The sequence below is a fragment of the Sporisorium graminicola genome, chromosome SGRAM_18 (genome assembly GCF_005498985.1).
Source record: "Sporisorium graminicola strain CBS 10092 chromosome SGRAM_18, whole genome shotgun sequence".
NCBI classification, from domain to species: Eukaryota; Fungi; Basidiomycota; class Ustilaginomycetes; order Ustilaginales; family Ustilaginaceae; genus Sporisorium; species Sporisorium graminicola.
In genome coordinates, this window is record NC_043727.1 from 451946 (window position 1) to 467060 (window position 15115).

General features: G+C 54.9%; 3 protein-coding genes across 3 annotated transcripts; 1 reads left to right on the forward strand and 2 right to left on the reverse strand.

Annotated features, from left to right (window-relative positions):
* Positions 1–448: 448 nt before the first annotated feature.
* On the reverse strand, positions 449–2146 carry EX895_002955 (uncharacterized protein; the record flags this gene model as incomplete). Its single annotated transcript, XM_029883553.1, has 1 exon — positions 449–2146. One exon carries the CDS (start codon positions 2144–2146, stop codon positions 449–451), a length of 1698 nt encoding a protein of 565 aa, XP_029740230.1.
* Positions 2147–12915: 10769 nt separating this feature from the next.
* On the forward strand, positions 12916–13737 carry EX895_002956 (uncharacterized protein; the record flags this gene model as incomplete). The annotated part of the gene is made up of 1 exon (XM_029883554.1): positions 12916–13737. One exon carries the CDS (start codon positions 12916–12918, stop codon positions 13735–13737), a length of 822 nt encoding a protein of 273 aa, XP_029740231.1.
* A 722-nt stretch (positions 13738–14459) lies between these two features.
* EX895_002957 (uncharacterized protein) lies at positions 14460–15035 on the reverse strand (the record flags this gene model as incomplete). The annotated part of the gene is made up of 3 exons (XM_029883555.1): positions 14460–14623; positions 14718–14825; positions 14939–15035. The coding sequence occupies 3 exons, from the start codon at positions 15033–15035 to the stop codon at positions 14460–14462; spliced, it is 369 nt and encodes a 122-aa protein (XP_029740232.1).
* Positions 15036–15115: the final 80 nt, after the last annotated feature.

Here is a 15115-nt window from a genome sequence, read left to right on the forward strand (position 1 = left end):
CACAAAAATCCAACCAAAAAAAGAGTCCGGACAGCCGGAATCGAACCGGCGACCTATGGTGCTTTTCCGTTAATACCGGATTAGGGTTTCCAATTACAAACCATCGCTACTTCCAACTGAGCTATGTCCGGGTACACCAAGTTCCCTGTCAAGAAGGCTAATGTATATATGTAGGCATTTCATATATATGAACACATTTCACCTACACCTATCGATCAAAGCCTCTGTTTGGCGGTTGTGACCGTTGTTCCTCAACATGTCGACTTTGCGCTCCTCATCATCATAATAGGAGTGTGATATGGATGTGCACGTGTATTGCGAGGAATGTAGAACAAGAATAACGGAACCAAGAGGAAAACATGGGATACAAAGACAAGACTACAGAGGATAGAGAGATCGAGTTACTGCGAGACTAAATTAGAGACGACGAAAACGTTGAGGAAACATTTTAAGGAAGATATTGTAGCCTGGTCGGACAGCTTCCTGGCACCGTATCTCCGAGGAAAGCGCTGGGGGAAAGGGCTGGAAACGACGAGTGATGGCTTTGGAACGGCTGTGTAGGCGTTGCACCCCACTGCGGCTGCGTGAAGGGGTGCACGAACGGTTGCGCTTGCATCTGGCGTCGGCGCCGGCGTGCGTCGATCTGGCGCTGCAAGTTGCGGTTCTCTTGCTCGAGTTGCGCCATGAGCATGCTGAGACTGTCGTTGACAGGCAAGCTGCCTTCCATGCGACTGTTCTGGCTGTCCGGAAGCGGAGACTCGGGCGTGGGCTGCGTGCTGCCTTCTCTGCCCTTGCCGTAGGTGGGGGAGTGCTGTTGGTTCGCTGATGTTGTCTGTGCTGCTCCTGGCTGCCTGAAATAAGACGCGGCCGAAGCAGCATCATCAGCAGCAGCTTGGTTAGGAAAAGGCACCGCCCCGAACGGTGCGTGAAAGCTGTGGTCCTGCTTGAACGCCTGGTAGCTGTGACGCCGATCGAGGCCCGCACCACGGCTTTGCGGACTCATCAGGTGCGCCATCTCCGTCACCCCCGCACCCCGGCTACCAAAACCTGTCACTGTACGCGGCATGATCGAGCTGGATCGTCGCAAGACAGTCGCGCTAGGCGCGGACAGCGTGATCCACACCTTGGCCGCTGCAGCATGAGTACGTCTACTCCCCTCGGCGCCGACCGAGGCACTCCTCAGCACCGGCTGAACAGTCGCCGTGATCTGTCTGCCCCCCGCTGCTAGTTGCACTGTCTGGGCAAGACCGACGACCGCAGCCTGCGCAACCACGTGCAACAGCGGTGCAAGCCTGGGCACGTCCACTAGGCTCTGTCCGAACGCGGGCACACTCGTGCTGTCGCCAAAGAGCGCATAGATCGCCCGCGCTTCTGCGCTACCCCGCATCGAATCCCCCTGGCTGGACCGTGTGGCAGGGTTGGTTGGAGAGGTGGTGCGCAGGATGAGTCCGCTTCGCGAGACGAGCAGACGCAGCTCGGAAGTTGCCCGCGTGCCGCTTGGGTCTTCAGCGCGAAACGAGGGTCGAGAAGGATGCGAGAGTGAGGGATGCGAGGATACGGTGGCGATGGCTGGGATCGAGGCAGGCCGTAGCTGGACCATGAGGAAGCCATTTTCTGCAGCTTGGGGGTTGCGTGTGGCGACGATAGCTAGCTCGATTAGTGTGTTGTCCCTTTGCGGATTGCGCCGCGCGAGCACTATCTCTTTCCTGAATCGAGTGGGTTCCTCTGAGGTGGCCGAAGCGTGTTGTTCCTGAGACTGCATCGAGCGGATCTCGCGACATGCCTCCTGCCACCACGATACCTCCTGTTCATCAGCGAGCAGATCGGAAACCTTAACCAGCTTCCCGCCGAGCGTCTCCGACTGCCAACCTGCGCCAACATTGTCTCGTCCTGCGGCAGGGTTGAACAACATGCCCGCACAGGCACGGATCGAGTCGCTTGTCCATACAACCGTGTCCTCGCGATCCACGATCATTATCAAGTTGTCAAACACTGACGGCAACATCGGCGGCTGTGTTGCTTCCGCCACTGGCTGTATTGATGCGATTCCCGAACTACCGACCGGGGCTAGTGGATGCTGCAGACCCAGCAGACCGCCGAGCCGTTCAGTGTGAGCTTTTGTCAAAGACTGCTTGTACGCCAGCATCTGCTGTTGTGTGAGGCTCCCTTCCGCCGACTTTCCCGGAAAGCTTGATGCAGTTGGCAATGAAGCTTGCCATTCTGAGCTGCCGTGCACAGCCTGGCTCTGTGCAAGATGTGGAATTTGCCTGTTCAAGCTGAGCAAGCTGGTCGAGAGCGAGCGAGGCACTGCCATAGCGCTCTTCCTTGGCCGTGGCTGCATTCTAGGGCTGGCGAAGGAGGAAGGCGAAGTGGATGAGGAATTCTGATTCTGCGTCGGAATGAACAGACCAAGTGACCCGGCTTCATCGGTCGCGGTGGAGGCTGGATGAGCGTTCCATCCCCGATTGCTCAGGCTTGTCGCTGCGTGCCCGAAAGCATAAGGATTACTTCCCCTTTGAAATAGTATGGGGTTGTCGACCGGCGTGATGAAGTTTGGCGATGCCAGCGAGAGATCTAACGGCACATTCCCGGGAAGTCCTGAGGTCTGCGCAGCCATTCCGCCAAGCTGCAACGGATCCACCTGGGTCGTCATTGAGAAGGGCAGCGGCACCGCCGCAAACGACGGCGCTGGGGGCAATAGTAGTGCCATGTGGGCCGGCAAAAGCGATGATGATGCCAATGTGTCCTGCTCCCTCCGTGTCGAGCGCGGCCCGTAAGCGTGTGTGGATGCAGCTTGCGTTGAAATAGCGGTCGCCGTTGAATTTCGCTTATCCAGGGCCAATGGTACTGTATCACGGGGAGCCCCGGTATCGCGTTCACTCCCGGAAGCGGAAGGTAGAGATCTATAGGATAGGTCTTGGCTCGAGTCCATGGGAAACGCCTTTCAGCGTCTGCCCAGCGTTGCAAGAGCCTGCCTTTGTCACGGAACTGGCTGGCTCTCTAATTTGCTGATGCTCGTCACGGATGATTACGAGTAGCGATGACATGAGTGGAAAAGCCAAGAAAAGAAAATCTTGAGCGAGTCTGCACCTCGAGCGTTCCACACTGCCCAAAAGGCTTGCAAGAAAAGAGAGAGAGAGAGAGATACGCTGAAGTCGAGAGGAGGGTGCTGCGGTAAGGGGTTGACTATCGTCTGTAGGGTGTGTAGAGTGTCAATGCTCAGAAAAGCTGAGGCTTGCAGCGTATTGCGCAGGTGATGACGGTAAAGTCGGAATTAGGCAGGGTCCGTATGGTGACGCCTGTCAACGCGTCGGAAGGCGTGGGCATCAAGCAGAACCTCGACCAAAAGAAAAGCCCGAAAGAAAAGAAAAGCCCGGGCAGAGATGGTGGAGAGAAAACAAGACGATGATGAACCCCGGTGCACATGAGGGAGACAAGCAAGGGGGGGCTTATAATCAGATCGAGAGAGGAACTCCAAGCTGGGTGACCTTTAAAAACTTTCACCGGGCTTGAGATTAGGGATCCTGGTAACGACAGGTGACGCGGACCGTGGACGTGCAGGAAGCAAGGCACAAACGGCGTTGTCGAACCGAGTCAGGGCCGGTGCATGTGCCGAAGGCAGACTCAAGACAATCGTTTGCGGAGCAGTCGGTTAGTTTGGATAGGCGCAGCAAGGGTGCAGAATGTCACAGCGAAACCTTCAACTCGACGAAACCGCCAAGCAGTACTTTCTGAGGAAAAACAAAAGACAAAAAAAAAAAAACGCCTCCGGCGAGCGGAATTGACTGACTTCCGCTCCTCCAGAGGGGGATGAGGATGCAGCAAGAAGACAGAGAAGCAGAACGAACTGTAATGCATGCACAAACGGCGTTCCATCTGGCCGCTCATTGTGCGCTGTATGACAGCTTTTGTTCGTGCTTCGAACGGTGTCCACCGACCCAAAAGGGTGGAGAAGCTGCGCCCACGTCCTGACTCCGTACAGCAAAGTTGGTGGTTTCACCCTGGTGTAACAACTTGACCCATTTGCGACAACCTCAGTCATCCTGATGTTCTCACCTGTCCAGCAAGCAATGTTGCAGCCATGCGCTCATGCGAGAATCGGCAACCCACGGACGAGCATGGATCGATCTCGCGGTTCGGGCGTAAGCACAGAGAGCTAAGGGAGAGAGCCGTTGCGTGCGATGCAACTTGCGACGTCGCCAAAAATGGCAACATTGAGCCACCCGTGGTTTGCTCTCGTGCTGCAACTTGTTTGTCTCGGCAGCATTAGCATGTGCTGCAGCCGTGCATCCGTCGAGGCAGAAAGGCCATTAAGCTTCTAATTCATCTTGGTCTCCGTGAGACAAAAGCTCGGTGCACTACTCGCATCTAAGACACGAATCGCGTTACTAGATCCTCCTAGTGGGACATAAAACATAGATCGTTTCTGTCAAGGGCGGCTCACTGCGGCTCACGAGCAAGGCACGCTACGACCGTGCGGGCTAAAGGCAACGTGAATCGATTAGCCTGATCAAGAACGCACTTGATTCACATATGATTCGAGTGGGTGGTTGCAACCCAACCTGTTGCAGAGATCGCATCAGTGAAGGTCTAGATCCGAAGACTCTGCCGCTTCGAGCGTTCGACTCGTCTGATTGCGTTTCGCCTGATTGCGTTCCGGAGATGACCGAATGAGGCGCTTCCCATCATACTAAGACAACTCGCCAACGAGAGGATTGCCGAGAAGCAGTAGGGACTCGCATATTATCTGATGCATCGGTCTGGGCATGCATGCAAGACGTGAGAAGTTCGATAACACGACAGTAAAACCGCCAGAGAGGAGGAGGGTACGGTGTACTATGCAGTTGGCCGAGGGCGAGGAGGCAGCAGTGGCAGACGATTCGATTCTCATCCAAGGGGTTGGAATGAAGTTGCTGAGAAAGGCTTCGCTACCGGGCGTTGCTGTGCGGTTGACGACTCGGCAAAAAACTTTAAAATATGTTAGACGCCTATTTAGCTCGGCAAGTATTCGACAACACAGCGTCGCTTGCATCTGCGGTCCAGACTGTGTGACGTGTTGTGCTGTGAGTTCGGCCCGGTTCCCCTGCTTTGTGACCCTTACGTGTGCCACGGGTCCAGTGCGAATCACGCGCTCGTCTGAGCCGTTGCAGTGCCCATGTCGTGTGCTTTCAACTCCCGACGCACGCAGCAAGCTCACCAACGCACGGAGGTTGCTGGCCAAGTGGGCTCGTCCGTCGAGATCTGTTCGCCACGTCCTAGCGCATGAAGGTCTCGAGAATACCTCGGACTCGCTAAGTATGCTGTAAAAGCAAGTGACACATGTCGGTCGAACGTCGGTGTTGATAGGTTTCACTGGCTCCGCTACCGAGTCAATGGTCTTTACGGTTTCGGACGTTTCCGACGCAGTGGTCTGGGATCGTCCAATGTCCCGCTCCTCCAGCGCCCTATGACATCCCCATGGGCTGGAGCAGTAGCTTGTAGCATTTCCAACTTCGGAGTACAGCCTCGGCAAGCAAACATGTCCAGCTTGCCAGCAGCTCGTTCGCTTGTGCTAAGACACGCTAGATCTTGCAAACGTCCAAGTAGGACCCAAATCCCGGGTAAGCGTATGCGGAAGTTCTTGGCAGCTGCCGCGCTTTGTGCCACCGGGGCAGCCGTTCATAACCGAAGGCCAGTCAAGAAACTGAACCTCCCCGGACTTCTTCGAGCGCATCGACGCCATTTGCTATTCTTCCGATCAAGTCAAGAACACCGTACAAGTTCAAGCGCTGTTCGTCTTCCTGAATATTGGCGATATGTACGCAAAGGGCGAGACATTCGGTCGACGATGGCGACCATATCTCTTGCGACCAAGTTTAGGGAACACATCTTCATCACTGGAGATGAGGGGTCTGCATGCAAGCACGATTGCTTGGGCGGCGTCGGAGGACAAGTCTATCGCCAGGTCCAACATAGCCCGAGACGAGTCAGACGAACCACCTCGAAGCGCAAGCGACCAGGCAGGAATACGCGAGCTCATTGCGCCAAGGAACAACGGACCACTCTGGCGACGACGACTGGAGTGGCGCGAACGCTCCGACCAATCCCGATGTAGCAATGTCCTGTGTGCACGGGGAAAGTTTGGACCTCGCCTCGCCCTATAGGGTTGCCCAACCCGACAATGCCTGCCCCGACAGGATTAATGCACGGTCTGTGCCTGGTCCGGACCGGACCGCCCGCCATTGTTGATCCTGGCTTTGGCGAGACGTTCGACGCCCTCGGCAGCAGGTCGGTGTACAGCCTCAACTAGCGGTGCAGTCGGCAGGGGTCCAGACTCGCTTTTTACCCGAGCTTTTGTCGTGCATCTCGCTTAGCTGTCAAGTTTGGCCAAAATTCAAACAACGACCAATCGACGAATTCACCGTGCTCGAAATTCTGCACTCACTACTGGCAGGCAGTAAGGCGCCGCGCAACTAGCCGACGCAGCAGCAGTAGCGGCGGCTCTTTAAATTGTTCGCCTGCTAGAGAGAGAAAAAAAAAACTGGGGTCGTTACCGTCAGGGTACGCTACTGCAAGGCTGTGAGAGGCAACTATGCGGCGAGCCGAGAAAGTCGAGAATCCCCCACTCTCGCGTGTGCAAAGTTTGTTACGTACCGCCTCGGCCCATGTGAACAAACATCGGTACTCAGCTAGAGGCACACGGCACGTTGTGCACATCGGATCGTTTCGGCAGTGCATGTTCGGCGGCTTTCGAGCAAGCGCGGAATTGTCGGATTATGCTGCATGGAACAGTCTATGGAGCAATGTTCTGCACCCGAACGACTACTAGAAAAGCCTCCAAGAGCGGAGTGGAGAAGAAGCAGTGTTGCGCATCTCAAGCTGTGCATCGGGACGACAACGCCCGTGCGCTCGAACGCTTGCAGCAAAGAATTTGGCCGGCGCCGATGTTGCTGCCTTGGGAATTCACCGGTGCCAGATCAAGCATGAGACACACGATCGGGACCGGCCCCATCGGGATGATAAACCGTGCATCAGATCAGAACGACTACGCCGCCTTGCAAATGCTTCCCGCACTCTGAATGGCCCTACTAGCATCGTCCTGCGCATGCGAGCACCGGACGCTGGAGAGACTGAGGACGGTGTACGCGAAAATGGCCATCTCTTTGGGTTGAACTTCAGGTATCTAGTAGTATCAAGACGTGGCCCAAAAGAACGGTAGCAAAAGTAGCTGTTCTGGTGAGGAAAGATCATGGTGCATACGAGGACCCCTGCAGAAACATCACAACCAGGCGTTCTAAAAGTGTGTATGGAGAGTCCTGCGTCGTGGATGGAAAATCTTCATCCTGGGCCTACCTGACAACTGACAACCTCGATATCACGACTCCAAAGTTGCAATGCGAACGCTGACGATGACCCTAGCATAAGCGCAGTCCTGTCGGAACCTCGTTTTGTGAAATCAAGGGTCACGACAACACACATACCTCAGATGCAATGACATCCATACGCCAGCTGTTGATGTACATTTGTTCTCCTGAGCAGGACACGCGATCCACTGACACTGCAAGGTCTTTCGGTGCTCACCTTTCTCCCTGAGAGTGGCCGATGGGATGCATATCTTGCGAGCAGTAACGTAAATACAGTAGTACCGACGCACAAAAGTTATGCATACTGTATAGTACAAACGCAGCGCGTAAGACAAATCAACTGCAGCTCAGTCTCGAAGGTGTTTTAGTCACTGTCTTTGAGGTGATCAGTGTTCACCCCAAGCTCTGATACATGCCGGTTGAAGCGTGGGCTGGGCAGAATCTATGTTGCCCGTACGGATCAAGTGCGTTTTGAAAGTATAGGCTTCCTCATTGTTGTTCCTCAGTTACAGGAAGAATCAGCAAGCGTATTGTCTCTGCCTGGGTGCCATTGGCTTCTCCGCAATGGGCTTGTATGGTTCCAGTAGTCTGTTATAGGGAGCAATGCACGCTCGAGAGCTTCGGAGCTATCACATCAGATGTCAGCATTGTTATGCCAGTTGTTCTCAGCTTGGGACCGCGCGTGATCTGGGTGTCATTGCTCATCGTTCTTCACAACTAGTGGAACAGCATGGACAGTTTCCTTCGTCAACATGATGGCAAGTCCCTCATTACCAATGGCCAGCAAAACAGATAGCTGCTTTCATGGATGGTCTTGATGTTGTCGATCATGCATCCTCTGCCAAAAATGAGGCTGATTTAAGCCCGATAAGACAATGGCAATGACAAGGCACGAATGAGGGCACTTACTCTTGCTGACAGCAAGTTCAGTAAGCGAAGAGCTGCTTCCACTGCAGATTCACGCACGTTCATCACCATCACTGATCACGTCAAGCACAGTCCGGGTCATTTTCTGGAGACTGAACTGCTGGAGACTGAACTGCAGTTGATTTTTTTTCGTGCAGTGCGTCGGTACTACATATGCGTCGGCACTACTGTAATCACGTTAGAAACATTGACGTTCTTCAGTGCTCTGCAATATAGCAGCAATAGAGAAGAAACGTCCGTTCTTTGAAGGAGGCTTGTCAAGTCTATGCGTCAAGGTCGACCACACACCTGAGCTTGGTTCGCTTGCCTTCACTCAGTGGCGACCTTCCAAAAAACCGGTACGAGCAGGTCTTCCCCTCAAACCGCTGCCAGCCCAGCCCAACCAGCTCAAGTTGGAACCGGAAGTGAAACGGTCAAGCATCTCGTGCATACGGTATGTAAGTCAGAATAGGGACGACACGTGACGACGAGCGTCGGCAGCCGCACGGCCTGCCTTCAATCCTGGCGCGTTGTCCTAGAGAGAATCAGCGGGCTGACCGAGTCTCGCGCAGCATCCAGGAAGTATGTGCTTTTCCCACCGATCCGAAAGGATCGGTGCCCGTGTCTACTTGATGTCCAAGGCAGGCTTCGGATGAAGCGGAGAGCAGATGACGGCGGATCGCCGATGCTGCACAGGATCGGGGGCAGACGGTCTTGAGACGATAAAGTGCAGTTCTAATCTCGAATCTCGATCGGAGAGCCGGCACATCGTCGATTTAACCCGAGAATCTGGGGGTCTCTTGTCCGATCCGATTGACAATGACCAAACGCTTTGCAAAGGCTGCTGCATGCAGTCTTTGCGGGTACACGCCAATGATTGCCAGCACGGACAGAGACAGAGACTGAGCTCTATTCTGTTGAATCTTGGCAAAAATCGACATCCTGGGCGGGGAACAAATAAGCTCTTTTTTGGAATTTTCCCATTCTGCGGTTCTCGATGGTCGTCCCAGATCGGCGCGGAAACGGGCGAAGGCACGAACATTACTTAATAATTAAGTTTAATTTGCTCCCGTGACAACTGTCTGCTGGTCGGGGCTTCCAAATCGGTTGGAGTGACCCGAACGAAAACAGGAACATGTGCGAGAGTTGCGAGCCGAGCCCACTTTATTACTGTATGCACAGGGCTTTGCGGAGACGCTGTGGAAACTCAGTCAGCTCGCTTTGCCTGCTTTGGGTTTTGCGAGCATGGTTCGCCGCCCATACACCGGTGCCAGGTGCGTGACAACGTTTGTTCGGCCCGACGCATTGCATTGTCGGTTTCTCGCTTGACGCTGGTCCGACACGAACGATAGCGTCGAGGCTCCGCAAAGACCGGTCCCGAGGTACAGACTTGCAGTCACAACATCGGATAGCAGAGAAAGGCAACGTGTCCCAAGCCCCCGGATGCTGTTCATCCTCCTAGTGTTTGAGCGCCGATGAGGAGGTGGCAGCAAGGACTGTGATACTAACTCTCTTGCGCTTGCTCTAGCCAGCGGTCGGGCTCACCGAAACGGGCTCTTGGCTCGTAGTCGCTTGCGCCAACCCTTGCCCCGTTCCGTCGGATGTGCATGCGCGTACAAAGTTTAGCTGCAGACCGAGTCCCCCATGTAGCGACCTTGGCTGTTACGGGATCGTCACTCTGCAGGATAAGAGTATCTGCAAGGCGATACCCGTGCTGCAGGGAGAGGAATGCATCTTGAGCTCGTGTTTCGTCGCCCATATTCTCGGGACAGCGAAATGTAGAGGACATCAGTACCTGAGAGGTTGCCGTCGTCTGCAACGGCCTCTCAGCTTCCATTTGTGGTGCTACGCGAACTTGACACCGTACAACGCCGATGCATCTCGACGCCAGTGATTATAGAGAAAGCTGGCGGTGCATGCTGCCGAGTGAGCAGGCGTCAAATGACATGCAACGCCAGCCGGACTCCAGCGGTGTGCTAGGCAGGCCCTCCCTGTGCACCACACCGTCTGTCGAGTCTCGGTTGGAGAAGCATCGATGCCGGTTTGAGGCGCGAGGCGCGAGGCTAAGTCGGCCACGTCGGACAAGCGAACGGCCAACCAGTCAGTCAGCCTCGCCGTGTTGTCGGCAAGCCAATTCCGCGGGACCCATGGGTTCAAATTCGGGTTGCTTTTGACGGCTGAGCTGTTATTGAGCAAGAATCGTCGAGCGAGCGAACGAACCGGATGCGTTGCACAGCATGCCAAATTTCGATAAACAGTATACAGAATGGTCTTGACACGGCGATTGAAACCACGCGCAACGACGTCAGAGACAAGACAATTCAACTGCCGCCGCTTGGTCTCGAGAAATTTAAAGCTGCAAAGCAAGCGATAAAGCTCCTTTTCGCAAAACGTGAGGACTGAATTTCAGTTTGTCTGCCTTTTGACACTCCGCCGTCGTGCAACACAATTCGCAACAACCCGACACTGGCAGCTGGGACTCCGAAGCCAATCCCGAGATTTCAGTTCCGGGTCTTGACCATGTAGGCCATCGTCTCGGCTCTACCTTCATGACTGCGCAATGCAATCGATCACGAACAGCGTTGGAGACGAGGTGGTTGAAAAGCGGTTCAACATGAACCGTGGAGGCCCACGTTCTGGGACCGGATTCGCGTGCTCGGCTGCGTTGTGGGATGCCTCGGCATTTGGCTCGCTTAGAAACCTTTCTTTCTTTCTTTTTTTTTCGTCCTGCTGCACATGCAGCCGAGCGACGGCATGTGGGATTCGGATTTGAATGATAGAAGCAGCTTGCCAGTTTCTGAGAGCTCCTTTGCTCGGCATGCCGTTCCAGCGTTTGGACGGTCCAGAGTACATGGCGAGTCCGGTTGCCGAACCCCTCGCATTTTGCTCGGCACCCTACCTCCTGCATAGCTCTGCTTCGTGCTCCAGCTGAAGCAATGCCTAGCCCAGTCTCAAAAGCGCAACGACGTAGCGCGGCGTGTGATGCTTATCTTTGTCGAGTGGACAGGACGCCCGGAAAACTCGAACAGAAACTTTTGCCTGTTCCGACTTGCTGGACGGGTTGAGCCGCGAGAGCAGAAGCGGGATGTCGCACCCGAAACGAACGCGCCACTTGCCGGCATTTGCTTTTGCTTCGAGGTGCAGACAACCATCGCTCGCTCCCATTCGACCAGCAACTGTTCGTGTCGATAAGGCTGACCAGCACGCCGATCCCGGTTCGCCGCAAAACCAAACTTTTGGGCGCTGTTTTCCCGCTGCATTGCAATACCGTATGTATTGTACAGTACAGTCTTATACGGAAGAGAATCTTGCTTGCGCTGTTTCCCCTTGTCCGATTCCCTTGTCGAAGGCCATTGTCCGAGGTTCTGCGTGAACAGCTTGAGAGTAGGGACCAACACAATGGCCTGATCAGGCTCGCCCGACCTCTGGGTCTCGTCTCAGGTTCAGACAAGTGTCGATCATGTGGGATGATCTGACGTTCGGAGTCGGACAGGACTCCGTACACCCTAGACGGCGAACCGTTGATGACCCGCGCCTACGCCCACATTGACTCACTCACTGTCTGTTGGACCGGGATGCACATGCAGCATGACCCACTTGAGTACACGGGTGGGAAGCAGCGCTGAAGCGAGCAGCGGCTTTTGGTCGTGCAGTTCGTGATACGGAGAGCGGGTGCCGAGAGCTGAGAGGCGCGGCGGTGACAGAGGATGGTGACAGAGGAGGACGGGCATGTTGACTATCGACACATGCAATCTACGGCCAACGAAAAGCACATTGGCTGGCGGGACGGGCAAGCGGAGCTCATCGAGCCAAGGCTTGGCTGCTTGGCCTGCTTGGCTGAAGAGGGACGGATGCCGGGCTTGATCAGTGGAGAGATCGACGAGCAGAGCCGTACTGTACTGTACCAGGGGAACCACGAGCGAAATCTCGCTCGCTACCGTCCACCAACTCTATTTTCTGTTTCTTTCTCCACGCTGCCGGGCCGAACCAGAAATCCAAATTCGAAATTTCAGCTGCCAAAAAAAAAAAAAAGGGAAAAGGGAAAGGAACAGGAAAAGGAAAAGTGGAACGCCGTCATTGCATTGTCACGGTCAGCATATTCAGCAAAGCCGTCATTGCACTTTTGAAAGATGGCCCCAAAAAGAATAGAATTGCAAAGGACCGCTTTCTCTTAGCACAATTTCACGCCGAAACTCCGCTCACTGTGTGGCTTTAGTCACTTTTCCAATTGGTTGTTCTTGGCCGACCATTGCTATGCCGGCGTTTGGTTGTGGTTTGCACGCTTCCCTTTGCCTATCAGCCTTGCTTTGGCCCGCGCCGTTTTGCGTTGCCGAGCAGCGCGTGGCTTGGCCGCGTACCAGCCCATACCTGGCTTCTTGTTTCCCGCTGATTCTCTGCGTTGTTCTTTTTTGTGGGCAGCTCCTAACCACCCTTGGCTGTTGGGCTGAGGGCAAGGATTGATATAACTTAATCATCATTGCTCTGGTGCCCCCCGGTCGAGCGCCTTTTTCTCCCTCTACCTTCATCTCCTCGTCGACGATTACCGTCTTTACCATCACTTTCAGCGCATCCTTGTCCAGCACCGATATCCCTAGCGATCAGCACTATCCGCGACGACTACTGCTCTCCACTCCATTTTGACATATAGAGCCAAGGCACGCAACCCATGGCCACAATCCTCATGTCGCATCAATCAATCATCGGATCTAGCCCAAGCCTGGCGTACGACCCGTACTTTGCCTCGTCCTCCTCCGGCTCGTCGTCCTCATCCGCATCCTCGTGCTACTACGCCTCGTCGTCCTCTTCACCGTCTACAACGCCTCCTCCTCCTCCCGCGGCAGCAGCAGCAGCAGCAGTTGCGCTACAGGCAGCTTCGATCATGTGCGGCTCGAGCCACCCGCAAGACTCGCTCCCCTTTGTTGTTCTGGTGGTGGATGACAATCCGATCAACCGCAAGGTGTTGACGATTCCGCTTCGCAAGCAGGGCATCAGCGTAGTCGAGGCCGAAAACGGCCTGGAAGCGGTGCGACGCTATGCCGAGGTGCGACCGGCCCTGGTGCTGATGGATATCTCGATGCCCATCATGGACGGGTTTGAGGCGACGCGCCAGATCCGCATGCATGAGGCGGCGCAGTCGGCCAACCCGCCCGATGTCGAAGGCCACGGTGCGCTGGACGAGGTGATCAGCATGATGCTGACGCACCAGAGGGCGAGGATTGTTGCCGCCACAACGCACTCGGCGGATCGCGACTTTGACGAGGGCAAGCAGGCCGGCATGGATGACTGGCTGCTCAAACCCATCCGTCCCAGTGTGCTGGTCCAGGACATCTTGGAATACAGAAGGAACCACTTGCAAGAGTTTGCTGCGACTCTGGGCGCACTCGGAGTAGCCGAGGTTGGGGTGACGGCGACCGAAACGGCCATCGACATGGTCATGGAACAGGCCGCGACTCCGACAGCGACAGCGGCAGCGACGATTGCGTCGTGACCGCGCGGCCACTGTTTGTTAGGAAGTTGTTGTTCGTTCTAGTCACACACACTCTCTCTCGTGCTCTCTCTTGTTCTCGTCTTTACTTGCATCGCATTCGCATATCGTCTTTTCATCTTGGGCTTTTCTTAAGAGTCAGCTTGGCCTGCTCGACGGATCTCTCTCTCTCTCTCTCTCTCTCTCTCTCTCTCTCTCTCTCTCTCTCTCTCTATTCGTACTTGTATTCTACCCATTAATTTTAGCGTGCCGCTCTCTCTCTCTTCTTCTACAGTATGACACACACGCTCCAATCTCATCGAGTCTCCAGGGGCACGCAGACCCTCCTGCGTGTCTGTAGTGGCGTTGTGTGAGGCACGCTGCACGTTGCAAGAAGACTCGACAATGCTTCCCAACGGTGTGAGAGAGACGACGCGGTCGGTGGTGAGCTTAAGCCGTGCAGCTTCTGCGTTGCAGGTGCGGCTGCGCGGTCGGATGGTGACCAACACGTGCCGCGGGGAGGACAGGCGAGCAGCGGCCCCCGCCCCACATGCCCTCGGTCCTATCTGCAGCAGCAAAAAGTATCTCAACCCCTATCACACGCTCTACCCGGAAGCGACCTGGAAAGAAGCAAAAATGATCAAATGTGTGTTTGCAGGCGTGAATGGCGAGGACATGGTGATATGCCGAACAAAGCTTCCTCCGCGGGAGTGAATTGGATACAACAACGTGCGATGAATGACGAATCAGGCGTTGAAGCGGAGGATAAAGTTGACGAGCACGGCGATGAGCAGCATGACCGAGAGCACCGTGGGGCCCAACCTGTCGTCGTACGGGCCTGAGCCGCGGTTGCGAATCGCACTTGCACGCCAGTGGTACGTGAGCAGTGCGTACACCATAATCGCCATAGCTGTCACCAACGACACGTAGTAACAAGGGCAGTGAGAAAGTTAGTCAGAACGCTGATTGCAAGTGTGAATGTGTTGGGTTCAATGGCGACTTACCAACAAAGGAAAACATGGCGGCCGAGATGCGTCCGATCTTGTCGCCAAAGTTGAGCAGACCCGCGGCGAGCGCCGAGAGCGTGACGGTAAAGTTGAGCCATGACAGGACTGTGTAGCCGTCAACCACGGGCGAGGCGCAAAACCAACAAGGAAAAGTGATTCGTCAGTCTACCACACTTGCTACGAAACGACCACAGATAGAGTGTGCTGTGAAGACGTACAAGTTCGCTCGTTGGCGAAGAACACCTTGGGCTCCACTCGTACTGGAAGGGCAATACGCTTGCCAGCGGTACGTTGAAGCAGTGGTTGAGTCGACATTGTGTGTGTTTGTGTTTGTGTGTGTGATATCAGCTGTTCAGAATGAATCAAGCTGAACGAGGGGTCGTTAATGTCCTATG